At 35.6% G+C, this 27,922-nt stretch overlaps 1 protein-coding gene across 3 annotated transcripts in view; it reads left to right on the forward strand.

The window, feature by feature from the left end:
* The window catches only part of Kynu (kynureninase), a 116,639-nt gene that overhangs the window by 42,657 nt on the left and 46,060 nt on the right, over positions 1-27,922 (forward strand). For all 3 annotated transcript variants that reach the window (XM_042683504.1, XM_042683505.1, XM_042683506.1), the window contains 3 exons: positions 502-648; positions 15,570-15,668; positions 17,305-17,378. In XM_042683504.1, the coding sequence (XP_042539438.1) occupies positions 502-648; positions 15,570-15,668; positions 17,305-17,378 (320 nt within the window). The remainder of the gene's footprint in view (positions 1-501; positions 649-15,569; positions 15,669-17,304; positions 17,379-27,922) is intronic.

Below are 27,922 nucleotides of genomic sequence, written 5' to 3' on the forward strand. Positions count from 1 at the left end.
ATATTTTGATCATTTTCTTTAAATATGAATCTATATATTTAGGGTAGCTTGGAGATGTTATTATGAAATTAACAGACATATTGTTTAGGTAAATAGTCGGATGAGAGGTATATAAGTGATTTTGGAAACATAATAACACAGTATGATACTGATACCAGACGGTCTTGTTGCATATGTGTTAACTCCTTCCATCTCTTGGTATTTTAATAGATGGGGATAATGACAAAGTAATGTAGAGCTATACATGCAGACTAATTGAAAAAAATAGAGGGCAAATTAGCACAGATGGAGAGTTACACTTAAAACATTTTTTTACTATTTTATTATAATTTCTGAATACGTAAAACACGTTCATCCCTTATTGAATTTCTGAAGAACATTAGTGAAGGAGAGAATTTTTTTTTAACCATACTTCTTATGTTAGTGAAATTTAGATTGGTAGATATAAAGCAATGAACTTTTTATGGCTGTGTGTGTGTAATTTTATCTAACATGATTTAGGGGGAAGATCTCTTAAGAATGGAGGATATCCTTGAAGTCATTGAGAAGGAAGGAGATTCCATCGCAGTGATCATGTTTAGTGGGGTGCACTTTTATACTGGACAGATCTTCAACATGCCTGCCATAACTAAAGCTGGACAAGCCAAGGTATGCACCTCCTTTATCCTTCCGCCTCGCCTCAACCCTCACTCTGCTAAGACGCGTGGGTCCCACTGCACTTCATACGAAGTATCTTACTTTGTCTTTTGCAAAATTACTGTATTTTTCAAATGAGCAAGGATAACATTCTTTAAATCAATATTCTTTCTTTTGCTTTAGGCATCTTTATTGACACTGGGTTTTGCTACTTCTGTGGTCTGACTTCTTTACTAGCAGCCACTCTCTGGGGGTCTGGCTCTGTGGTAGACCAAGTAAGCTTCCTGCATCTATGCACTGGTACTCAGCTGCCCAGACCTCAGGAAGCAGACAAAAACACCGAGGGGAATCACTCCAGGCAAGGACTTCCCTAAACCTTGCTTCAGTACTTTTCTGTGTTGTAACTTGTTCTAAATATAAACTATTTAGAAAAGAGAGACCATGGGTTTTGGGAAACAATATTAAAGTTCAGATCTTGGCTCAGTCATTTAAGTGTTATGTAATCTGGAGCAAGTTACTTGTCTTCCGTGAGTCTCTACTTTCAAAACTTGTCTAAAAAGGGAGGAAGGCAGACTTTAGAGATCTAGTAGGTTTTATGAATTGATTGAGTTATAACCAACTTACTTATATTTATTTGTGTGTGTGTGTGTGTGTGTGTGTGTGTGTGTGTGTGTGTGTGCTCAGAGTCTAGACTACTATTCTATCATGAGCCTGAAAAGGAGAATTTGTAATCTAACACTCTTGAGAAATTATTATAAAAAATTTCTTTTGTTACACACTATTAAATTACACTTAAATGCTTTACCATTTGGAAATTATATTCCTTTGTTTATAAGAATGGGTAAAAAGAAATCAGGAGAACAAAATTCAAAAGTCCCACTTGGTATTTAAATCCTTAATAGCAGTTTTATGTGATTCAGCAATCAAGTCATGTACTTAAAAAGGTGACAGTTGAATTTTATACTAAACATTAATAAGTTATGAGACTAATATATATGTGAGGTTTAGTTAATATATTCAGTTATTGAAGCTAATGAATGGAACTAATGAAAAGAAATTTAGCACTGTTATCAGCATGCTCTGGGAATTCCCAGCCATGACTTCCAACTGGTTTGATGGATAGCTCTGAAAGTGTTGCATTATGAAATATATAAAGATAATGTCTTCTTAATTTGTATATTAAATGTTAAGCACCAAAATACAGTGAGGCCAGTAAAAAATCATATTTTAAAATGTTATGGAAGTAATCACCAGTCTCTGTTCCCTTAGTATACATTCACGTTTCATTAACCTCGATGAAAATGAGATAGGAAGATAAGAGAGGGACACTGTAGGTTGGGGAAACAGGATACCAAGGTTCAGAGCTTGGCCTACTTATTTCATTGCTAAATCATTTTAGACAAACTACTTGACCTTCCTGGATCTCTGTTTTCAAAAGCACTAAGTTGGAAATACAGTACCTAGCTCATAAATTTAGTGTGAGAATGCAATGTATAAAACATCTCTTGGATTGCCATATGTTCTAATACTGCTATTATCTCCTCCCTCATCTACTATCTTCAATTAATATGAGATTAAAGGAATGGCTTCATGTAGTTATTTTATTCCCCATTAAAAATAAAAAATAAATTTGTTTATTTAGGGGTGTGTGTGTGTGTGTGTGTGTGTGTGTGTGTGTGTGTGTGTGTTGGTACTGAATCTTGAACTCAGGGCCACACTTCTATTTTTATTTTTTTTTGTTCAAGGTTGACACATTACCATATAAGCCACACATCTACTTCTGTCTTTTTGCTGGGGAATTGGAGATAAGAGTTTTATGGACGTTTCTATCTGGACTGCCTTTGAACTTTGATTCTCAGATTTCAGCTACCTCAGTAGCTAGGATTACTGGCATAAGCACCAGCACCCAGTTTATTTAAGTTGAATATGTAATTCTCATTCTTAAGTATTTAAGTTGCTAAAACCATTCTTTAAGTGTGTTTTGGACTTTCTTCCCTTAAAAATCTAAGTGCCTGCCAAGTCAAATTCTCTTGGGATTTACAGTGAAATCAGTAAAGGTAGGGGATAAGTAGTTCAAATCTGCATAGAACTACAAAGAAGTGATGACTACCTTGGGAATGCATTGAGAATACAGCACACTTAGATTTACCCATTATCAAAATTATTCTAACAAATGTTTACCCTCTCACAAGACAATTCCTCCCATTCTCAATTGAAGTTGAGGAATTAGGCTAATTTAAAATTAGATTTACATAATTCTCTAGAGTGGTCTATGAATATAAAGCAGAAGAGAGAGGAAAAAAGAAAATTAAAGGTGTCAATCAAGAAAACCAAGATTTTAAGGGAAAAGGGCTTCAAACAGTCTGTTAAGAATGGTTAAGTGAATTAAAAGTAAGGAAAGTTCCCAGCAGTTTATCATGATAGCAACTCAAAACAAGCAATGAGTATGTTTTGAAACACAAACTTCAATATCATTGAGTAAAACTGTCAAAATCATGTGATAGGAAAATAGGGACATGAATGTTGAAAAGTAAATTAAAGAAATATGCATGCATGAAAAATATCACACACTGTAAGTAAATGGCTTCCTAAGTCATTTTGAAACATCATCTCCATCATCCCCATCAGAAAACACAACTACAACACTGAATCTTACATCTTTTTTCAGATACTGACTGTTATGAAAGAGATGGAGTCTCTTTGTGATGTTACAACAAAATAATTATAACACAAAGGAAATTTACTGTACACAATTCCATAAGCTAAAAAGTCCCAGATGCCTGAGCATCCCAAGGGAAGCATACATAGTAAGATCATGGTCTAGGCTTATCCAATCAAAAACACAGTAACCTGCCTGAAAAAAACTCACAAACACAGAGTTCTGGGGGCATGACTGAATTGTTTTGACAAGTATGAAGCCCTGAGTTCAAATCTTAGCACCTCCAAAAAAAAAAAAAATTAAAAGCCAAAAAAACAAAAAACAAAAATCCCCCACACTTCCAGACTTAAAAGTTAATATTTTAGCTGCAATATACAGAACCCCAATGAGAACCAGACAAACACTGAATTTTTTTTTTCTAACCAAAAAATAGTTAAATCCTCAGGGGGTTAGTAGAACTTCTGAGCTCAAAAGCTTCAACAGAGTTATGCTAAGCATGTTCACAGACTTTTCCTAACAGAGTCACAAGGTGGTGTCCCCAATCCAAACACCACATTTCTATTTCAGGCAGAGGAGGAAGAAGGGGGAAGTGGCAGTGCAGCTTCTTCTGTCTCTGGCATCTACAGTGCCAATCTTTTCCCAGAAAAACTTAACAGACTCCTGTGTATGATTCATTGCCTTCCAAAACATGAGCTAAAAAGAGCACTGGTGAGGAAGAGTGTGCATTTATAGCCCCATCAGAGAGACATAGCAGGAAATAAGGTTTGGGGTTGCTAACACACTATTTCCCAGTTATACCATTGGGATCTCAGGACTTCTGATATTCTACCCTTTCCTCTTCCCTCCCTCCCTCCTTCCTTTCCTTCCTTCCTTCCTTCCTTTCTTCCTTCCTTCCTTCCTTCCTTCCTTCCTTCCTTCCTTCCTTCCTTCCTTCCTTCCTTCCTTCCTTCCTTCCTTCCTTCCTTCTTCACTTGTTCTCTTTCTACCTTTCTCCCTCTCATCCCTCCTCTCTCCTTCCTTTCTCCCCTTCTTTTCTTTTTCTTCCTTCTTTTTCTCCCTCTCCACCTCTCCCCTCTCCTTCCCTCCAGTCTTCTTTCCTTTCCTCCTGTTTCTTTATATCTTTTTATCTCTTTTTCACAAAGCACTTGAAAACTATTTATTGGAAATTTGGAAGAAGAAATATTAAAAGATAAAAGAGCCAGACAGTAGTAGCTCACACCTATAATACTAACTACTTAAAAGCCTGAGATCTAAGGATCTCACTCAATGTCAGCCCTGGCAGATCTGAAAGACTTTTAACAAAATGCCAAAATTTTGAGACATAGCTTCAAATAAATGAATAGATGCTACCACAAAGATCTCAATGAGGATTATGGAAATAAATGTGTAGCTGGGATGGTATGATTCACTCGTGTAATCCCAGCACACAGGAGGCTGAGAGAAGAGCATCAAAAATTCAAGGTCAGACTGGTTAAATTTTGACCAGAAACATGTACATGGTATTTCTAGTCCCAGTTATGGACAGTATTTGTTTTGTTCTGAACTGACAGAATAATATCAGTACTGTTTGTAGAAGATATCAGTATCTGAGCAGTTAATTAGCCACAAACAAGTATTACAAAACACATTTGCATATGACCACAATGTAAATTAGTATGTTATATGTAATTTTTAAATGCAAAAATAACCTCTTTCCTAAATATTAGATATTCATTATTATGGCATCTTTACTAGAAATTGTAGAGTTTATAGTTATTTTTCTTTTTTTTGAATTTTCTTTTAAAAAAAATGGTATTGTAAAGATGCTGTACAGAGGGGTTACAATTACATGAATAAGGCAATGAGCACCTTGGTTGTCGATCATGATCATTGTTACCCCTTCCCTTGATATTGTCCCACTATCCCTCCCCCACCTCCCACCTCGCACATTCCTTCTCACACACCCACCTCCCTGACTGAAGTTGTAAAGTTCATTTCCAATATAACATCCTGTGGATCTCATTGTTGCAATGGGTCATCCTGTGTCCTTTTTTTTTCCATTTTGTTATTCACCTTCCTCTCCCCAGATTAGACAAATGTATACACAAAATGCAAACTACCAAAATCAAGTACAGAGACAACAGGGGATATATCATAGGGGAAAGAACATGCAAAGGAAATAAACCAAAAAAAGTACATTTAAAACAACAACAACAAAGACAGACCTCTTGTGTACATGTCTTGGGGGTGATTTCATTTAGCATCAACTTATATGATCATATGTACCTAGTGTTTGAGCTTTTCAACTCATCTGCTAAGATTATCCCAGAGGTATACTAATTATTCCAAATAAGGTAAACTATGGGGCCTAAATTTCTTTAGGACTGGCTTACTTCACTTGATATAATTTTTTTCCAAGCCTTTCCATTTCTTAACAAATTGGGCGGGGGGATGCTGGTCTTTCTGGTGGAAGCATAGAATTCCATTGTATGTATACACCACATTTTCTTGATCCAATCATCTACTGAGGAGCATTTGGGTTGGCTCCCTATCTTACCTATGGTGAATAATGCTGCGATAAAAACATAGTAGTTGTGCTGGTAGCCTTGTTTGTGATTGTTTGTGTAAATGCCCAGAAGTAGGATTGTTGGATCATAGGGGAGGTCTATGTGTAGTTTTTTAAGGAACATATATACTGCTTTCCAAAGTGGTTGAACAAGTTTATACTCCCACCAACAATGCAATAGGGTTCTCTTTTGGCCACATCCCATCCAGCATCTGTTGTTATTAGATTTCTTGATTATAGCCATCCTAACTTGGGACAGGTGTAATCTCAATTTTTTTTTGATTTGCATTTCTTTTATGGCCAGAGAAATTTAGCCATTCTATTGGCCATTCTTATTTCCTCTTCAGAGAAGTTTCTCTTTAAGTCTTTGGCCCACTTGTTGATGGGGTGGTTGTTTCTTTGAGGATTTATTTTTGGAGAATTTAAATTTTTGTTTTGTTTTGTTTTTTGCTGGTCATGGCGCCTGAACTCTGGGCCTGGGCATTTGTCCTTCAGCTCTTCAGCTCAAGGCTAGTGCTCTACCACTGGAACCACAGCGCCACTTCCAGCTTTTTCTGCTTATGTGGTGCTGAGGAATCAAACCCAGGGCCTCATGCGTGCGAGGCAAGCACTCTACCACTGGCCTACCTTCCCAGCCCTGGAGAATTTAAGTTTTTGACTTCTAAGTGTTTTTTTATGAGGCCCTTGTCTGTTTTATAGCTAGTGAAGATCTTCTCCCAATCCATGGGCTTTCTATGAATCTTATCAGCTATGTCCTTTGCCGTACAGAAGGAGTTATTTATTTTCTGAAGTCATTATCCACCTGATAGTATTTTCTTATCTTAAAAAAATGTTATCTATTGGGGCTTGAACTCAAGGCACTGAACCTTCACTTGGCTTTTTTGCTCCTAGTTGACTTTATACCAGTTAAATCATAATTGCAGTCCAGAATTTTTTGCTGGCTGATAAAAAATGAAGTCCCATGGACTTTTCTGCTCAGACTAGCTTTAAACACAATATGATCTAATCTCTGCCTCCTAACCAGCTATCCTTGCAGATGTGAACAATTAAGGATTAGCAATTGAGGATTTTTGTTTACATTATTGTCTGTAAGTCGTTGTACAAAAAGATTTCAATTCAATATGTCAGTTTGAAGGAACAATTTATCTGGATCTTATTTTCAGTACATAAAACAAATTTTGTTACTATACTCTATTATAAAGCACTATATATTTGAGTTTTTTCATTCATAGAAAATATGATAACTGAAAATTGTGTGAATAACAGCTACTTTAATGTGAAATACCAGTTTGATCTCTTAAAACAAGAGGGAGCCAACTTTAGAAGGAATAGAGATAAATGAGATAAAATGTTGTTTAGGGGATTGGCTACATGTTGAGGATTGTTCTAGAAAAGTAAAATTATTGGCAGGATTGAAAGAAATCAAATGGGCCAAATAGTTTGGTCGAATAATTTAAAAAAAGAAAGGCCCAGAAAGGAATCGCTACAAAGAAGGTGAAAGCCAAATAAAGAAGGGCCTAATAAGCCTTTTTGGCTTAAAGCCATTGGAAAGCTCAAGATGTTGAAAAGGCTAGATTTATTTAAAATTTATAAAGAAATATGATGACCTAAAGTCATAAAAATGTATAGGAATGGGACTAGAAAGATGGCTCAGTGGTAGAGTGCTTGCCTTGCATGCATGAGGCCCTGGGTTCAATTCCTCAGCACCACATAAGCAGAAAATGCCAGAAGTGGTGCTGTGTCTCAAGTGGTAGAGTGCCAGTCTTGAGCTGAAGAGCTGAGCGACAACACCCAGGCCCAGAGTTCAGACCCCCCAACCAACAAAAAAAAGAAAAAAAAATTATAGGAATGGAATAAGAGTGGGCAAAGGAAAGGCATTAAATTCACTATGACTGCAATATCATGAAAGAAATCCATTTCATACTACATAAATACTTTTAATCTCAAAAATATATTCATATTCATCTTCATTCTCTCAATAATAATAAACAAGATTTTATATATGCATAAGAAATTAAGTTTCTGTAGTATAAATTTAAGTTTAGTCCCATCAATAGACTCTAAGAACAGGTCAGTTAAAATGTGTGGTTACATGTCTATACACATTCTTGCAGCATATACTCTCTGGATAATAAAAGATAGTGTGGGTATGGTAGCATATGTTTGTAATCTTAGCGTTTATAATACTGAGACAGGAGGATCATGAATTCTAGGCCTGGACAGGAGTATATATTAAGACCTTACTTCAAACAACAACAACTCCCCTCACCACCCAGGAGGAAAAAAAAATTCTGCAGCTGAACTGCACATAAAAAAAATGATTGATTGAGGAACTTTGATCTATACTTTGGTAAAGGGGAAAATAAGAAGTTTTAGATGGAGTGCCGCATTAACTTATTGGCCTTTACTCTTTACTTTGGGAATAGAGGAAATTTGTTCTGTCTAGACATATAGAAAACTATCTGCAATCTTCAATCCGTCCAGAAATACTGGACCAACCACATATCATAAAGACAAAATATTTTGATGAGTATCAATACTGACATATCTACAGTGTTTAAATTGTTCCTAAGAAGTCTTCACCAGGTGTTTTATTTAACTGAAGAGTCAATTAAATGGACTGTATGAGATAGAATGATTAATTCTCAACAGAAGAGAATTCTAGACTCCAGATGTTGTTTTAGGATTATAGATCTGGGAAAAACAAGCCACCTAGTTGTCAATCAGGATTTGTGATTTTACAACAATTCTCCTCAAAGCCGTTAGGGATAACTGAAAATACCATAGACTGCATAGTGCTTCGCACATAATGATTTATCTTTAATAATATACTGACTAGGTGGATGTATATTAGCAAAGTGTTCTTCAACCCACATAAATATATTCTCTCTGTCTCTCACTGTCTCTCTTTGTCTCTCTCTCACACACCTCTTAGGAAAAAAAGGTAGGTAAATTCCATAACAGTCTTCTATAACTTAGTTGATAAATCACAATATTGCATAAAAAGCCGAACTATGTTTCCATTTCATTCCAATTAGAAATTTATTCAGAATTGCTTATAATGGCTAACTACTCAACAATTTTTGCAAAATTTTTAGTTCTTTTTCTAATTACATCTTTGGCATTTGACACACTTAGGACATGTAAAGTACTCCAGTAAGTCATTAAATTTTAAGCAAATTAAATTAAGCTTGAAAAATTACCTTATGTCCCCATTTTGTGTCTTTGAAATAAATCAAATTAACTCTATTTTGTGTGAGATTCTTGATAGTCTGACAGCCGAAGAAACTGTAGAACAGTTCTGAATTTATTTTTACAATTTTGCCCTTATGAGAAAAGAGAAAAAAACATGGAGAAGAAGGGAGTGCTAGACAGAAAGATAAACTTACAGGGAATATCAGAATCTAATTTTTAAAAAATCCCCCAGTAACAATAGTAACAACAACAACAACAATAAAACCACATCGCAAAAATACAGTCTTCAAAGCATACATTGGTCAGACAAAAAGAGATTGTCATTTGCAAATTGCATGAGGCTTAAGGTCTCAAGCTTGATTTTCTTTTCATAGCTCCCAAATCCTTTCCTCTTACAATCCCGGCAGCTATTAGTTCTATTTCATTACTTCTAAATTGACACATTAAATTATACCATATCACATTACATTGTGCAATATTCCCCTCCTGCTCTGCATTCATGTTTTCATTATTTTTTAATATGAAGCAAAGACAGAGATATAGAATACTTAAGTATTTCACTAGCTGGTGTGTAAGCTACCATTCTCATAAGCAGTTGTGAGTACACACCTAAGTACCAGCAGGTGCCCATCACTAGTAGGGAAGGTGCTATGGGGCTTAGGGAGTCCCCCATCACAGTGTTGAGAGCAGAGGTGAAATGACTGTGTGTCCACTGGAGTCTGAGGGGGCAGCTGACAGTGAGCATTCAGAGGCTCATATCTACAAACTGCCGTTGGTAATCCTTCCAGGCACCCACAGGGACCAGAGGACTGCCATTTCAGGTGAGCATTCATTCAGGTGGCTTAGGGCACAGTCTGTTTCTCTACTTAATATTTTTGCTATTTTCCCAATTCCTATGAGCATTACAATGCCTTCCAGGTGAATGTCAGCCCTGGAACTATTAAAAAATAAATAGCCTGCACAATTACATCTAGTTCTTATCAAATCTACTGCTTATTAATGATTTTCCTAATTCAGAGGACATTTTTAGGTAGAGGAGGAACAGATTAAACACTTCAAAAGTTAATGTGTTAAGAGGAGTACTAAATAATAAAGCATTAATGCTATACTAGTTTATATTTCATTTTCATAAATGGGTGATTATCCAAGTTGAAAAGTAATAAACCAGAATGTCTCAGCAAATTTTAACCCAAGCCATTGTATTACAAACTACTGCACAGAAAAAAGAATTCAGTGGACATGGCAAAAGTAAAACACATTTAATCAAAGAGGATATTCAATATATATATTTACCTACAATAGTCTTCATTTTAAAAGATACTTTGCCTGGGTAAAGAATTTATGCCATGTAATTTGCCTCTAAAAAAGCCCCTCAAAGATCCGTGTTTTAAAATGTAATCTGAGCTGAGAGAAACTTAACAAGGAAGTGTTGTTAGCTTTGCAGAGTCTTTGCTTCATTTTGTGTTGGTTTAGGAATTCGTGTCTTTCTTTTATGTCCCCCCTCCCGCCCCCCCCCCCCGCCCCCCCCCCTCGTTCCCCCCCCTCATAGCCCTCCCCCCCCAAAGAAAACAGGGAAACCTTTATATTTACATGTATGATTATAACGTTCTTTGGGGAAAAGCCCAGTAGAAGCATTCCGATGACTTTTGCAGGATTGCAATAATTAGGGCGTTGAGTAGGTATTAAGGTGATGTGCTGGGTGATCAATGCTCAGTCACATGTGATCCTGGAAACACAAACAAGAAGTAAACATCTATGCGTAAATTTGAACTTTTTTTTTTTTTTTTGGTCATGGGGCCAGAACTCTGGGCCTGAGACTGTCCCTCAGCTCTTTAGCTCAAGACTAGTGCTCTACCACTTGAGCCAGAGCGCCACTTCTGGCATTTGCTTAGGTGGTGCTGAGGAATCGAACCCAGAGCCTCATGCATGCAAGAGGCAAGCACTCTTCCACTGAGCCACCTTCCCAGCCCAGCAATTATTTGAACTTTTTCTTATAAATTAATAAATTATGCATGAAGGTGCAGAGTTTTTTTTGTTGCATATATTGTCACCTACATTTATAGGTAAAATAATAAAAATACTGATAGTGCCTGATAGCTCTTGATAGTTTTTTCATTATTTTTTAAGATACTGCCATCTAGTGACATTTCAGTGACTTCATTTTGTGATGATTTTGTTCAAGTTAGCAACTTCCAGTCTTTTCTTCCAATCAGTCTCATTTTAATAATTTATGTTTCTGATATCCACACTGAAAAAAAGAACTGTACATGCATTAAAACGTAGCAGCCGTAAGTGATTTTCTCATGTGTGCTACAGCTGTGGCCTCAAGGCTTTTAATATTGTGGGCTGGGTGGAGAATTTGGGTGGCCTCTTCAAAGTTCCATTCCTTATACATAATTAATAGTAAAATAAAGTAGTGCCTCTCCTACTTCTTAAGTTTTCTAATGAAAGTTGAGTTGTACAAAAAAAAACTATGAAAACCTGAGTTGGAAAAATGTCTTCATTAAAAATGATCACTGTTCTAAGAAATGAATAAAAGAGTTGTACAAATTCAGAATGACTTTAGTATTTATTTCCAAATAGAATTCTAGGTGCACAATTTTTCTTAAAATACAAAGTTATGAGTACATGGATCTCCTAAGCTTGTTTATTAGTCTGAGAGCCCTTATTTTGGCAACTTATAAACTTCCAAATGTTGTTGGAACTTAATTCCCTTTGTTCCCTATCACTCTTAAATATTATATTATGTAGAACTTGTCTTTTTATAAACATACATTGGTAAATCTTTTTATATTTTGGTAAGAAACAAAAACAAATCCATTCCCAACACCAAAACAAAAACAAATCAGCTTCCCAGTACTAGAATACAAAATGAGGTATATATTATAAATAAGAATTTTTCTTTTTATAAAATACTAAATATAGTTATATTGAGTATAGTTTTCAATGAATTTTTTAATATATTGTTTTCTTTATGTGAACTATGCTATAACTAAGAACAAGGCAATCTCTTCTGTTGTGGAACTTGCAGTATATAGTGCAAATGCAGCTATAGTCAGTATTTACACTGGTTCTGTTGCATTGCAATGTCACTTTTTTCATTAAAAAAAAGCAGGTCATAGTTAGCAAGAAATACCAATAACCAGAGTATAGGATTATTGATGCTTTTAATTTTTTATGAGTACTTTTTTTTCTGGGAGTGAACAGATCTTACTAAGTAGCTTAGGCTGCCCTAGAATTCATTCCACCTGTTGAATTCTGAGATTACTGGCTTATCCAATCAAGTTGATCGTGGTTGCTTACTTGTAGGGGTATTAGAAAAAGAAATTAAATTGATGTTGTTAAAAGTGTTTATAACATGAATATCATTTAAGTCAATAGATGTGTTCCTTAGATGCTACAGGAATTCCAAATTTAGGAAACATAATGATGACCAGTGCAATTGTAAATAACCAAGACAAATTAATGTCAGATCCTGAGAAGGTAGTAGAACTTCACATTGATATATGAGAAGGACACAATTGAGCCAAAATTACCCATGATCTCTCAAACAATGTAACTATTTTTCTTGCTGTCATTAGATAGAAATCCATTTAAAGGAACTGAGTAAAGCCAGGTCCCGGTGGCTCACGCCTATAATCCTAGCTACTCAGGAAGCTGAGATCTGAGGATCGTGGTTCAAAGCCAGCCCGGGCAGGAAAGTCCGTGAACCTCTTATCTCTAATAAACCACTAGAAAACCAGAAATGTTGCTGTGGCTCAAGCGGTAGAGCACTCACCTTGAGCTGAAGAACGCAGGGACAGTGCCCAAGCCCAGAGCTCAAGCCCCACGACCGAAAAAAAAGAAAGAAAGGAAGGAAGGAAGGAAGGAAGGAAGGAAGGAAGGAAGGAAGGAAGGAAGGAAGGAAGGAAGGAAGGAAGGAAGGAAGGAAGGAAGGAAGGAAGGAAGGAACTGAGTAACAGATGACATAGTTGGCTCTCAGTAGGGTGTGTAGTGGATTTAAATACGCATTTGTACTTACAGAATAGTACTGAACATGGACAGATAGTCTCCTGACAGGAACTAAGAGAGGCTCAAGCATTAACTGATCATATCATAACCTCCTATATTGCGGCTTCTACTGTTGGTCCCCCCCCCCCCCCAGAAGACTAACACTATGCCTCCTATTACCATGTACATAGTACCCTGCTCTGAATGTATATGTTAGCTCTTGCTTATCAATCTTGTTGACTTGAAACAATACTCATTACTTGGGAGAGTGATCTCCTCCAGGTAAGCTGATCTAATCAAGACTGAGCTAGAGAGCCTGGTTCATCTCTCACTTGAACTCACTTCTGTCTGCATCAAGCCCACCCAGGGATGAGGCAGCATTAGGGATTCAGAAAATTTTAGGTGAAAATGTTTCTTTCCTTTTCCATCTGGACAAGAGGGTAAGCCCAAACAAGTTTTTCTCTGAGATAGTAGAAGGCAGGACATAGTGTTTTTGTTTAGTATGCAGACATTTCATTGCTTAGAACAAGTCACATGGTTAAGCCCAGCAGAAGAAAATCTATGGTACCTCCACTGGTAGAAGCTGAATAGTTAGTTATATGGCCAAGTACATGGCCATAGACCATTTTTCCCATCGCTTAAATTGAGTGTGGGCATGATGTAGGTTAAGTGCTAATGCAAAGTATAACCCCTGTGTTCACTGTATTTGATTCGGGTGTCCTGCATCTTATATATACATTTTTCAAAATGGGGAGGGGAGGGGAAAATACACAATGCTGAAATAAGGATACAGGATGACCCATTGTAACAATGAGATGTACAAGACACTGTGTTGAAAATTACAACTTCCAGGAGTGGGGAGGGAGGAATTGGGGAGGTGGGGAGGGAAGAGATGGTAGGGGAAAAACAAAGAAGGGGGTAACAATGCTCGATAGGAAATGTACTCCTTACCTTACTCTTGTAACTGTAACCCCTTTGAACAATATCTTTACAATAAGGAATGTATATATTAAATAAAAAAGATTGCTCATATTACTAGCATGTACCAAAGCAACTGTTCTGAAGTGTTTTAGAAATGGAAATACTTTACATTTCTAAAAGTCATCAAGAATCTACAAAAGGATTTGTGATTATATGTTACCTCTATTTATAGTACCTGCAGTTTTAAGACTTAAATGTATATGCATGTGCATATTTTTGTTTTAGAATGGCAACAAATATAAACAAAAGGAGTTTGTTATTGCTAAAACGGGCTTTCTAAAACAACAAAACAGATTAGCATCACATTATATTTGGTAACTATTATTTACATATCTAACCTAAAAGATACCTGGCTCCTTATATCTGTTTCAGCTTCTACTCCTCTTTTTCTACGGATGGAGCATTAAAACAATCTTATTTGTACAGGCATATAGTTGAAAAAGGCAGGAGTATTTTAGTAGCAGTTAATTCTGGACTTTCTCTGATAATGAACAGGTTTTCAGGAATGAAAACTTCTTAGCAATGTGGTATGTGATTTGAAAGTAACTAAACTTCCTGAATTCTGACACATTATAATCCATGTAATTTGAGTGGATCTTTTAGCTATGTATGATATAGGATATCATTGAATTGTGTAAGCTTTCCAAATACTGATTATTTAATGGTAAAATGATTTTTAAATTTTATATAACTCTTCAACAATACCTCTTAACAATGGGTGGTAGATATGTTCATAGAAGTAGACACAAATTACAAAATTCTAATTTTCCTTGGAAACTCTAACTTTATCTTTGGTTACAAGCATACTGTGGGTTATTTAACTTAAAATGACACCTTATTTATTTTCAAAATAATGTGTCAAATACTCAAGCCTGAATTAAAATTATCTATTGGTTACTATGCAAAAATGATCAGCTCTGCTTACAACTCAAAGAATTGCACAATTGCATTGGTTTGAGACAAATTACAAAATGTGGCTGAGTGCTTTCTATGTGTATCTAATGAAAGCTGAATTTTTCTGCTTTTACAAGGATATTTTAAAGTGAGTTCTCCCTTTCCTACCAGGAATGAAAGAAAAGATTTATCCTGTATTTGGTCCTAAGGCTCCTGGATTTTTTATTTTACTTTTATTCTTGTTTCACAATTACATATATTGATTTTTAGAATAAGTTATAGTGTTTTTGTGATTTTTATTTTATTGTAAGGGTGATGTCAGAGGGGTTACAGTTACATAAGTAAAGTAATAAATACATTTCTTGTTGAACATTGTTACCCCCTCTCTTGTTTTCTCCCACTTTCTTTCCCCTCAGTCCCTGGACTTTTATCTCCATCACTACTTCTGCATCATCAGTGAGAATATCAACCTAACAAAAAAAGGAAGGATGTATCAATTATGAAAATTTATTTTATCTAGTAGCCTTGGCTATTGTAAATCACACATTGTGAACTACAGAATGAATCTACATTTTAGGCAAATGAGTGCCTAATAATTTACATAGAAACATGTATACTCATGATTTACAATCATTAAACAAATTCCAAACCAGTTATGTTCTTCCCTAGGGTTGTTTTGTTGGCTTCGATCTAGCACATGCAGTTGGAAACATTGAACTCCACTTACATGACTGGGGTGTGGATTTTGCCTGCTGGTGTTCCTATAAGGTACAAACTAGTTGATATATTTACATAATTTTTTTCATATTGACATTAATCTAAAGGGAAAACTGGATTCATGGGCTCACTTTAGAATCTGAGTTACTTCCTTCTCTCATTATTTTATTTTCTGCCTCTACTTAATAGTAAAGTCCTAAGAGTCTAGTATTTCAACAATAACAGAGAATTTAGTCCTTTTCAATTTACTCATAAAGTTCTGTGAAAAAAAAATCAGGAAGATCTAGAGAAAAATGAGCACACTAAAACTTACATTGATTAGAGGCCTTAGTTTTGTTACTTTTTTTTCTTTTTTTTTGGTCCAGTCGTGGGGCCTGAAATCTGGGCCTGGGCGCTGTCCCTCAGCTCTTCAGCTCAAAGCTAGCGCTCTACCACTTGAGCCACAGCACCACTTCTGGCTTTTTTCTTTTTGCTTATGTGGTGCTGAGGAATCGAACCCAGGGCCTCATGCATGCAAGGCAAGTGCTCTACCACTGAGCCACCTTCCTAGCCCCTTAGTTTTGTTACTTTTTATTTGCTGTTGTTTTGTTTCTTTTTTTCTTTTTGGTGATTTGTGGGGAGAGGTACGAGGTTTGATGAAATTTCTATATACATAACTGTAATTTTCATTTAAAAAAATCAGCCTACTATTGGTATTTGAATATGAATTGGCAGCAAAGATGTAAATTAAATAAATCTGTTTTAATTTAGACATTTTGTTTTTAAAGAACTTTACAACTTTGGGGGGAAATGTGGAGGAGCGGGATGGGAGGGCAGGGATGGTAAGAGGAAACAAAGGAGGAGGCAACAATGCTTGATAAGAAATGTACTCATGGGGCTGGGAAGGTGGCTCAGTGGTAGAGCGCTTGCCTTGCATGCATGAGGCCCTGGGTTCGATTTCTCAGCACCACATAAGCAAAAAGAAAAAAGCCGGAAGTGGTGCTGTGGCTCAAGTGATAGAGCGCTAGCCTTGAGCTGAAGAGCTGAGGGACAGCGCCCAGGCCCAGATTTCAGGCCCCACGACTGGACCTCCCCCCCCCAAAAAAAAAAAAGAAAAAGAAAAGAAATGTACTCATGACCTTGCTCATATAATTGTAACCCCTCTGGATAGTATTTTCACAATTAAAAAAACTTATTAATAAAAAAAGATTTTATGAAAGAAAACTTTGAATATATGCACTTTAAACCAGTTAGACTTCACTGTTAACTCTAATAACTGTAGTAATATTTAAGAAAATATTACTGCTATTTACTACCTGTGTTAAAAAAATAAGCTATTTTTCCCAACCTCATATTCTTTGTTTATTTGTTTATTTCCTTACTATTTATTTATTATTAATTAATTTTTTCAATCAGTCATGGGAGCTAGAACTCAGGGCCTGTTCCTGAGCTGCTTTGCTCAAGGCTAGACCAATTTGAGTCATAGTTCCAAATTCTTTTTTTTTTTTCTGGTGTTTAATTGGAAATAAGTGTTGCACAGACCTTCTTGTTTTTCTGTTTAAAAAAGTGACACAGATTTTAAAACCACACATAATAACATACTTTGACATGATAAAGTTATCGTTTCAAGAAATATGAAATAAAAGACATTGTTTATTCATTCTCATCTATTTATGTATCTCACAGAATCTTCTTATTTCAACTCCAGTATTTAAATTCAGGTGCAGGAGGTCTTGCTGGTGCCTTTGTCCATGAAAAACATGCCTATACAATTAAACCTGCGTGAGTATCATTTTCAGACTTTTCTTTGGTAATGAACAGATGAATGTGTTTTTTTATAACATGCCATTAGCATGAATTCCCAAAGATATTATCCAACAGAAATCTGGATTAGATTATAATTCTTTTACTTTTCTATTATCAGAAATCATATCAGAAAGAGATGTTTTCTGAAGAATTCAATTGTATTAACAGGAAATTTAATCATAGAAGGGAGCACATAGGAGAAAAAACAGGTCCTGCAATGGTGGAAAGCAAGTGGTTTAACGCGAAAGACACTTGAAGGTTGTTTTTTTAATTAGACCTTAGAAAATTTCAAATTTCTCACACAGATGAATAAATCAAAGACAACGGGAGCTGTGCCTAATAGAGCCTGAAATGTGGCTCGTTATTATTAAAATTACATCTACCTTTAAAGCTATAAATGTTACAGGATGGCTTACGAGCATTATCTTCTGTCCTGAAGGACTTTATAAGCCATGAAACCTGAAGAAGCTGAACACTGAACAACAGACTAACTGCATAAAAAGTAATACTTTCCTGTTTTATATAACTCACTGTGAGTTTTAGAGCAAGTATAGATGCAAATGTAATACTGCAATGCTTTTACACCTTTCTTATTTGACTGGGAAACTCATCAGGGTTCTTTTTATTTTTATTTGGGATGGAGATAAAGAAATAATATTCTAGAGAGCTTATAAATGGTTGCTGTATTGGAATGTGTGTAATGAGGGCAGTGTCTACACATCCAATAGATAATATAATAATATTTGATTAGTTTTTTTTTAATCCTCTCAGCTACTGGCAGTTTGGTATCACTTTTACAGGAACTGAAGTAGATCTTGTAGCATCTCACAGTACTGAAGGAATTTAACATGCTCTTTGTAATTTATTTGAACATGTCTCAAATTTCTCCAAGACTACAAGATTTTAAAATTAGTGAAAAGAGTATTTTCTTTGGATGGATGTTTAGTCACACAGATTTCTTCTTGGATATATTTTTGTCCATACATTAAATTTCTATGGCATAAATGCTTTGAAAAGAATACAAAGCATATATTTATGAGAACAAAACACATAGCTCAAAAGTCAGCTTTACTTTTTTTTGTTTTTTCTTATTGGCCAGTCCTGGGGCTTAAACTATGGGCCTGAGCACGGTCCCCAAGCTTCTTTTGCTCAAGGCTAGCAGCTATCACTTGAGTCACAATGCCACTTCCGGCTTTTTCTGTATATAGCATTGAGGAATCAAACCCAGGGCTTCAAGCTTGGGAGGTAAGCACTCTCCCACTAAGTCACATTCCCAGCCCTCATGTTTACTTTTTAATCAGTCCCATTGATATTACCTAGCATAGTTGTGTTCCACATCGGTGCTACAGAGATGTTGCTAGCACTGGGTGATGACTTGCCATCCTCTTCGCTTCACATTCTCCATTTACTTCCGTTCAATAGAGACACCATCAGCTCCAAGGGATGTTGAGATAAGCTGTAGACTCTAGAGAAGACCAATGCTAAGAGTTAGGTCCAGCTTTCCAGCACAGGGTTTTGAACTTGGTCTCTGTGACCGTGAATGAGGAACTGGAAAGGGGAAAGGAGCAGGAGTGTGCTCCCACGTGCTTTGTTCTGTGCAATCCCCAAATCTCCCACACAACGTTTAAGAACATGAGGCGTCCGTGCTCCCAGGAGGAAGACTATTTACAGCAGGACTATAATTCAACTTAGTCACTTCTGGTGAGGAATCTCAAGAACGTTCCTGACTTCTCAGAGTTCTGGCTTTTAAAAAAATTTAAAAAAGGAAAGTAATACCAGCATGTCCACTTGCAGATACATTCTGTGAGGTAAATTCTGTAAGGTACTAAGTTCAACCACTTAAGCATTTTAGTATATGTGATTATATGTGACCAATTCACCTGGGGCTACGTAAAAGTATTCAAAATTTGAAAATTCGAAGGGAAAAGATGGGTGACATTTGAACAAATGTCACAGTGTATTCGTTAGTAACTATTACTTTGTAATTACAAATACTTAGCCCCAGATGTTTTGATAACTCACTACAAATGTATATGTTTGGTTTTTGTTTTGTTTTATATATTTTTGGCAGTGCTAGGGTTTGAACTCAATGTCTAGTACTAGTTCTCTGCTGAAGAGCCTCAATTCCAGTATTCTTTTGCACAGGTGAATTTTGAGGTACAATCTTATTAGTATCCTGAACCACAGTATACCTCTTTTAGGCTTATAACCTAGCTGGGGTGACAAATGTATATTACTATACCCAATTTATCTTACTGAGATGAAATTATGTGAGCTTTTCTGCTTGGACTGACTTGGATCTATGGCCCTACCCATTTCAGCCTTTCATGTACTTCGAATGACAGGGACTGGCCACTGTGCTCGGCTTGTTGAGAAGACTTGTGAGCTTTTCTGTGCAGCTTGACTTTGAACCAATATTTTTGTATTTCATCAAGTTTCTTCCAGCAGAATTTTGACTATTTGACTATCTTCATCTTTTAATTTCTATCTTCTACTGGCCTTCCCATCTTATCCCTCTATTAATTAGTTAAATTTACGTTCTCTCCCTCTTTTCTACATTCCTTCCCTCCCTCTTCCTCCATTTCTTTCTTCCTTTTTTTTCTCCCATCCTGTTTTCTTTGTTGTCATTTTATTTGGTTTTGGTATCTCTTTGCTTTTATGATAAGGTTTCATGATATAGCCTAGGTTGGACTGGAAATTTCCATTCTCCTGCCTCACCCTCCTGAGTGTGGATTGCAGCTGAACATCATTATGAGATGTTTTCTTGTACATTCATTCCATATTTGCATGAAAGCCATACTTTTCTCTTTTTTTGAAACATTTGTTGCTCTCTATTGCATTGTAATTAGTTAGCTTTGCAGCACGAAAGGTTTATCTGGCAGAGCCAGAACATTCATTATAGGAAACCTTAGTTTCAGTTTTGCTTTTATTATTTTCTCAAACTCTTAAAAGTTCCTTAAACATGATATCAGAGTGACAATGCTTCCAACTTCTAGTCTTACCTCCCGTGTCTGCACCAAGTAGTGTCTTTGTATTTCATTTGTGTGAGACAGTTGAAGATCTTTAGGAATGATTTGAACGAGATAAGAATAAACTATTTTCAGAAAATATGCTCATCATCCCTGACAAAAACTTTATTTTGCATCCTGGCATATATTTTATTCAGATATCTGCATCAACAAATCAAAACTACACAAATAAGAGATTAGAGTAAGTACTAAGAAACCTTGAAAAACAGAATTAGCACCGTGAATAATTAATATTGTAGATACTACAATGATGTTTAATAAAAAATATTTTGAAAATGAGAGGAAGAAATTTTCCTATGGGAAATGTATAACAAAGAGGTAGAATACATTTTTAATTTTCAAAATTCCAAGATAAATTCCAACTCGATTCTCAATTAATAACTGTATTTTAGTTCTAAGTTCTTTTATAGCAGCTGCTTCACTGACAAGACTTCTATCACTCATATTTTTCAGTCTTGTTAGAATGGTAAAGAGACTAAAGAGAGTTTTCAGTTAATAAAAAATTCAGTATTGTAACTAGAACCATACAGAGAACATTAAGTAAAATACAATGAGAGTAACCAATATTAAGAAATTTCAGAAAAGTCACCTTCGTTGCTTAAAGAATGGTGCCATCTAGTGGCCAATTGTAATATCAACTAAATAATATCAAAATTGCATTTGTTCACCAAGTCTTTGAAAGTATATACATTTAAACTATTTTTGATCACTAGCTATATATTTATAGCATATTATTTTTTGTATTTAAACCTTCAATAATCAGGAAGAGAAGGAAAAAGGTAATGGTAAAGATGAAGGGATGTTTCAGGTATGTTGTTAAGCAAAATGGTTTGTGTGTGTGTGTGTGTGTGTGTGTGGTTTTTTTGTGTCATTTTTTTGTTTTTGTTTTAAGTTTTAGGGCCTTGTAAGTAAGGTATTATGGGAATGGATTACTCACTTCGCACAGAGAGACCCCTACGTTGTGCAAAATGAAGTTATAGGAGTTTAATATGTGGTAAATCATTTTGAAAGGTGTTTTGGTGTGATATTACTATTAACAACTGATGGATTACTTATATACCAAGATTTCTCATTCCCTTTTTGGTTATTGTTTTAATAGACAGGTTGACCTTTATTCAAAACTGATGACCTATGCTTTTTTTTACCAAGTCCTTTGCTGCTGACAAGAAAGAGTAGATTAGAACTAATCCAAGGCATTAAGTATTGTAACTCTAGCTGCTTTTATCCACTAGGCTATTACCTTTACAATGGTAAAAAAAAAAATTGAAAATTTTTGACAGGGTTTTGCTATGTAACCCAGGCTGGCTTCAGACTTGTGATTCTTCTATCTATCCCAGTATTGGGATTACAAGCATAGAGAACCATGCCAGGCTGCAATATATATAAACCTAGTCTGTACTTAAGAATTAACATAAATGTAAACCGGCTATGTGTACCTGATTCTAAAACCCTCTAACACACACACACACACAATGCACACACACACACACACACACACACACACACACACACACACACACACTTCGAGGAGCCCATAAGTTTATTCTGCAAAATCAATGTTTGCTTAAAGATAGGAAAGACCCCATGGGCTGCAATTCAATATATTGCATTCAGCTATAAACCTTAAATGGGCTGATGGTATGCAATGAGGTGCTAAAAGTCCTTTATTATCACCTTTCAGCTACTCATTGCAATCACACACATTGGAAGTGAGGCCTGTCACTTTTTCACTGACATAATAAACCTCCCAATGGCTCCATCTCATGTGAAATGTTCATTTTCACACATGTTCATTTGAGCATTTGTTGCATGACCAAGAATGAACCTACTGACCACTCTGTGTGTGTGTGTGTGTGTGTGTGTGTGTGTTGGGTGTGTGTGTGCTGGTCCTAGGGCTTGAACCTAGGGTCTAGGTATTGTCCTTTAGCTGGTTTGCTCAAGGCAAGCATTCTGCCACAGCTCCACTTCCAGCTTTTTTGCTGATTAATTGGAGACAAAGAGTCCCATGGACTTTCTAGCCCGTGCTTACTTCTAACCATAATCCTCAGATCTCAGCCTCCTGAGTAGCTATGATTATAGGCATGCGCCATTGGTGCCTGGCTCATTACTGAAGGTTTTTATGAGAATGTTCTAATGTTAAGTTATGATAACAGATGGTTATAGTGAAGGTATTTTATTGAAACATTCAAATAGACATGACATTTTCCAAAGCATTATTATGGACGTTAGTAATCTTCTATAGTGATGCAGGTAATTTTCAGATTAAAAACAACCAGCTACAGTGGATGTTCATTTCAGTGTACACTGAAGAAATTTATTATTTGAGAACTAAATTTGTTATTTGAGAACTAAAACACATGAAACATTTCTCAAGAAATTCCAAATACGCATCGAGTCTTCAATAAAAAACAAGTACACACACACGTGTGTGTGTGTGTGTGTGTGTGTGTGTGTGTGATGTTGACCCAACTGCACAACTCATGTTACTTGTGTAAAATATCCTGTACATATTTGTCCTGTGGAATACTAACTTGACGCACTTCAACTCCACATACTACCCCAGGCAATGATAGAGAATGTAATGGCCTAACACTAATCTATAATTTAAACCTTCTTTCAGTTCCTTAGTGATCCTTTCTGACTTACTAGTTATCAAATTCTGTTTTGTACCTGAATAATATCTCCTGTATATAAAGTCCCAGAGAACCAGGCATACACGTGCCAGTGGCAAGGTATGTATGACCCTTTCAAGGGCAGAAAATAAGTTCCATTCATTTTGAGTGTGCTTTTGGAGAATCCCAAATTAACATGAGACTTTCTCAAGGCATCTGTGCTATTTGCTCAGGCTGTTTCTGGAGTTATGTGTTCAGTATTACTATGGATGCAGCTAAAACGATGTGTTGTCTACAGATTTCACTGAGACGTCCACTTTTCCTCTGGCTTCACCAGAGAAAATAGCTGTAGCTGGTGAGGCTTTCTCCTTGAGCCAGCAATCATATCATCTCCACAACACGATTCAGCATGATTTCAAAACTACACAGTTTTAGAAAACATTTATTTCCATTCGGAGCTTTGCTACTTGCTGATTTTTAGCACCTGTTTTTATCTGATTGCAAGCATTCCTCAATATGCAATCATTACCTTAGTCTCCACCATACTAAGGTAATGCAGGAAAACAAAGATTGCCATTATAGGCATACCTTCACTTAAAATATTTTCATACATCCTAGCATGAAAGCACTTTTCTTGGAAACTTTGGCCTCTAACTGTAGGAATTATTTTTGAAGTATTAATTTCACCCTGAATTTTATCTAATATTGTAAATATAATATAGGGAAGATACAATGAAAATGGATCAAAAGAAAGCTTTTCCAAAGATTCAGACTTTCATGTGAAAAAAGATCATGGTAAATGAGAATGTTTCATAGAGCTTTTAACCGATAGAAGAACTTTGACAAGTTAATAACAAAATATATGACTCAAATATCAAAGATTTAAGCCAAATGATAAATATTTCAAGAAAAATTCATAAAAATTATCATCTTTCAGGTCATACTGAAAGTATAAAACATAATATGAAGACTATTATACAACCACATTGCATACAAATATAAAATATAAAAATTAACTCTGAATTGTTTGTTTCTTAAAATTAAATGCTATATAATTTTAATCTAAACTTTGTCAAATTATAGGTCAAAACCTTATATTTTCACCTTTGTATTTTAAGTTAATATCTCAGTCAAGAAAGAGGCTTTTGTGGTTATGAGATATATTTATGCATATGTGTAAGTGTGTGTACCTATATTTGCATACATCTGTTTAAATAACTAATTCATTATTGTTCAGCATTTTTCCAATACAAGTATCTTTCTTTTATTTATCTACCATTCCTAGGGCTTGAACTCAGGGCCTGGCACTGTCCCTGAGTTTCTTTTTGCTTAAGGCTAGCATTCTACCACTTGAGCCACTGCACCATTTCTGACTTTTTTTCTGTTTATGTAGTACTGAGGAATCAAACATAGGGCTTCACACATGCTAGGCAAGCACTCTACCACTAAGTCACATTGCTTTATCATGTAAAAGGAATGAGGTTGTGTTGATTAAGGAGATATAAACAAATAAAACCAACAAATATTTTTGTGCAAAAGAAATCTTTTTATCAATAAAATTTTCTAGATGGAATTAAGTATAGGATATTGTCTATGACTTTAATAGTCCATGCTTTCCAGTTGGAGTATCATCTTCTAAATAGTAAAATAATGTGTTGTACATGACAGAAGAAAATCTGAATCTGTGTCCCTAAGGCAATTTGTAATAGCAATTGAGTGAATTTTCCATATGAGTTCACTGAAGGAACAGCAAGGTTATACATGAAATCTGAAGTACTTGGAGCTGCTTCAGAATGGCTTAAGTAAAGGAGGTGCAGAACTTGTCCACACAAATCCTTTGTAAAATAGAACACAATGTTAACTAAGTGAATCAACTGATTCCATTACCTTGAAAGAAAAAAAAATATTGCCTGTAAGGAAGATTTGCTTCATAAACTTCATATGTATAAGGAGGCATAAAAAAGGGAAAAGAATTACTTAAAAGACATTTCTTAAAGGGATCATGAAGTGCACTTTGTTTTTCTTTTTATTCCCTTCACTAGCAGTTTTATGGAATCTGTGTTATTGACAACATTTTAAATCTTACAGTATTATCATAAAATTACCCTTTTTTCCTATTGTATAATATTTAAATATCATAAACTACAGCAGCAGCAGGTTGCTTCAAAGTCTTTCTGGAAACCCCACTCAGGAAGTCACACCTGTCCTTTGTCTGGCATAAAATCCTGATGTAGACAAATCACTTAAGATAGCTCATCCCAGGATCATGACGGGTTAGTATCTAAGGATAATTTCACTTGGAAACTGTTTTACCCGAATAGTTGTGAAGGATGCCTTATTTTCTTGCCCTGAAAGTTTTAATACTTTGAAATTTTCCAGATGATTCTTTCATTTGGTATTTTCAAGCTGTGATTATAAAAACAACTGATTTGGGATCACAGTTAAAAAATGAACTCAGGAAAAAGTCTTCTTTTGGAACAACTAAGGAAACTAATTTCACCTTTCAAAGAGCCAAAATAGCAGGTATCCATATTGAAAGATACATTAAGTCCATTCATAACTCTCTAATAATGATGACATAATTATTAATTTGCAAACACTGAAGCACTTTGAAACCTCAAAATCTATTTTCTGTTCTGAAATTGCAGTTTAGTGTCTCTGAAGATTTATGAGGTCAATGATCCTTTCAGACACAAAAAGTACAACTTGTCAGAACTTCAGTTCTTGTTTTAATTATTTCAAGTTTTATCCTATGAGTGACCTTTGGAATCTTCAGGTTCTATCTCTCTCTGTCTCTCTCTGTCTCTCTGTCTCTCTGTTTCTCTCATTCTTTATCTCTCTCCTTTAACTATGAATTATTAACCATGATGACTACATTTTCAGGTTCTTATATATAAAATCACTTTTTTTTTTGATTGCCAAAAGAGCCAGGGTAGAAGTTTGCTGTGATGCACACTTTCACTGGTAGGTGGCTGGAAGGAGAAACTACCTTTACACACACAGACCCAGTGTGTGTTCAAAACAGGTGGGCTAACTTCATAGGCATTAAAACACTTGGACTATATTGCTCACAACAAATAGCCAAATTGTACATCTCATTTTATCTTTACAACCTGTTTTTACTCCTCCATGGGAAAGGATTTGATCCAAGGATAGGGACACCTACATTTTAACTTTCACTTCTGTGAGCTGCTCAGGAACAGGTAGCATACCCTTGATTTCCACAGGATATCCTGCTCCAATCTGCTTTGGTCAGGGTCCCAAAAGATTTAGTTTTCAGCATGGCCATGTAAGCATGAAATACCCAGGTGATATTTTCTTTTCATAAGGGGCTTGTGATTATATTGAGACTTTATCTTAGCCTAACCCAGTAGGACTGAATAATTGAATATGAATTGAATCCTTCTTGATTCTAGAACCCCTCATGATTCTTAGCCTAATAGGCACATTGCCCTATTAATCTTTCATTAATAATCTTCCTTGTCTAAGAATATATATATATGTATATAAATTACTCATTGAATACATAGCTCTTTCTTTGCTTGCAACATAGCAGGCGAAAAAGCTAGCATATGGCAGCATTTCTGCTTCACAAATTATTCTGAAAGGGGTGTGATTTACAAAATATGGACAAATTAAATATGTGTTTCAATATGTTTCTGTGAAGGCCAAATATATCCATGAAACCCAGCTGCAATTTAAATAATCTGTCATGAGTTTTCAGTCAGTATTGATGAACAAAATTCAAAGTTTTTTAGCTTGTGGAGCATGTACTAGAGCTTATAGGACCTCGAAATTGAGGTCTTCCCTGCCTCTTTCTCCCAAGTGCTGAGATTATAGATCTGAGCCCTTACATTAAGTATCAATTTCTAAATTCTTACATCAAGATATCTTCTATTTCTTCAGTCATCTCCAGGATTATTAAGAAATATTTCAAGTTAATATTTCACAAAGTTATATTCAAAATAATTGCAAAGAATTTTGTTAATAATATTACACCAAAAATATGGTTTTAGCACTTACAAGAACAACATAGTATTCTTAAGAAAGTGATTTTTTTATTAAATAAATTTTTCTCATTTTAAGGTGGATTATTTGATGACATGTTAGTTCACTAGGCATATTTGAACAAGTTTCCTGCAGAGTGAGATTTGAAGGGGTAATTGAATATGTAACAGAACCAAGTGAAACTCCAGTATTTACAGATGGATGGGCAAATGTGAAAGAAATAAATGAATTGAACGTGGAGCTACTGCCTCAAACTACTAACTCAAATAGCATTAAAGTGCTTGCATTGGAACTAAGCACAATGAGTGTGAAAAGATATGTATTTTTACAAAATAGAAATTGATAAGAGTGAGTGAGTAATATTTTTCTCAGTGTCATGCCGTGTCAAGTCTTTTTTTTTTAATTTAATTTAATTTTATTTGTGAACATACTGTACAGAGGAGTTACAGTTACATGGGCAGGATAATGTGTACATTTCTTACCAAGCATTGCAGCCTCCTCCTTTGTTTACCCTTCACATCCCTTCCCAGCCTCCCCCCTCCCCCACTAATCCCAATCCTTCTCCTTCCTCCCCCCCCCAGCGCCCCCCCCCCCCCCCCCCCCCCCGCACAAACTTTGTAAAGTTCGTTTTGGACATGACAACTTGTACTTCTCATTGTTGCAACAGGTCCACCTGTATCCTTAAACAACTGGTTTTTCCCCATCTCCTCCACAAGTTATACTGACATCAAATATAGTGAAAGCAAGGGTTATACTGTGGGGGAGGGACATACAAAGCAACAAAGAGATAATCTTATAAATGTGTTAGAAACACATGCATGAAAGAAAAAAACATTAAAATACACATCTAAGGGTTGATTTTCCTGACATC

This window comes from Dipodomys spectabilis, unplaced genomic scaffold, assembly GCF_019054845.1.
Source record: "Dipodomys spectabilis isolate Male_0828 unplaced genomic scaffold, ASM1905484v1 ptg000081l, whole genome shotgun sequence".
In the NCBI taxonomy this organism is placed as follows: domain Eukaryota; kingdom Metazoa; phylum Chordata; class Mammalia; order Rodentia; family Heteromyidae; genus Dipodomys; species Dipodomys spectabilis.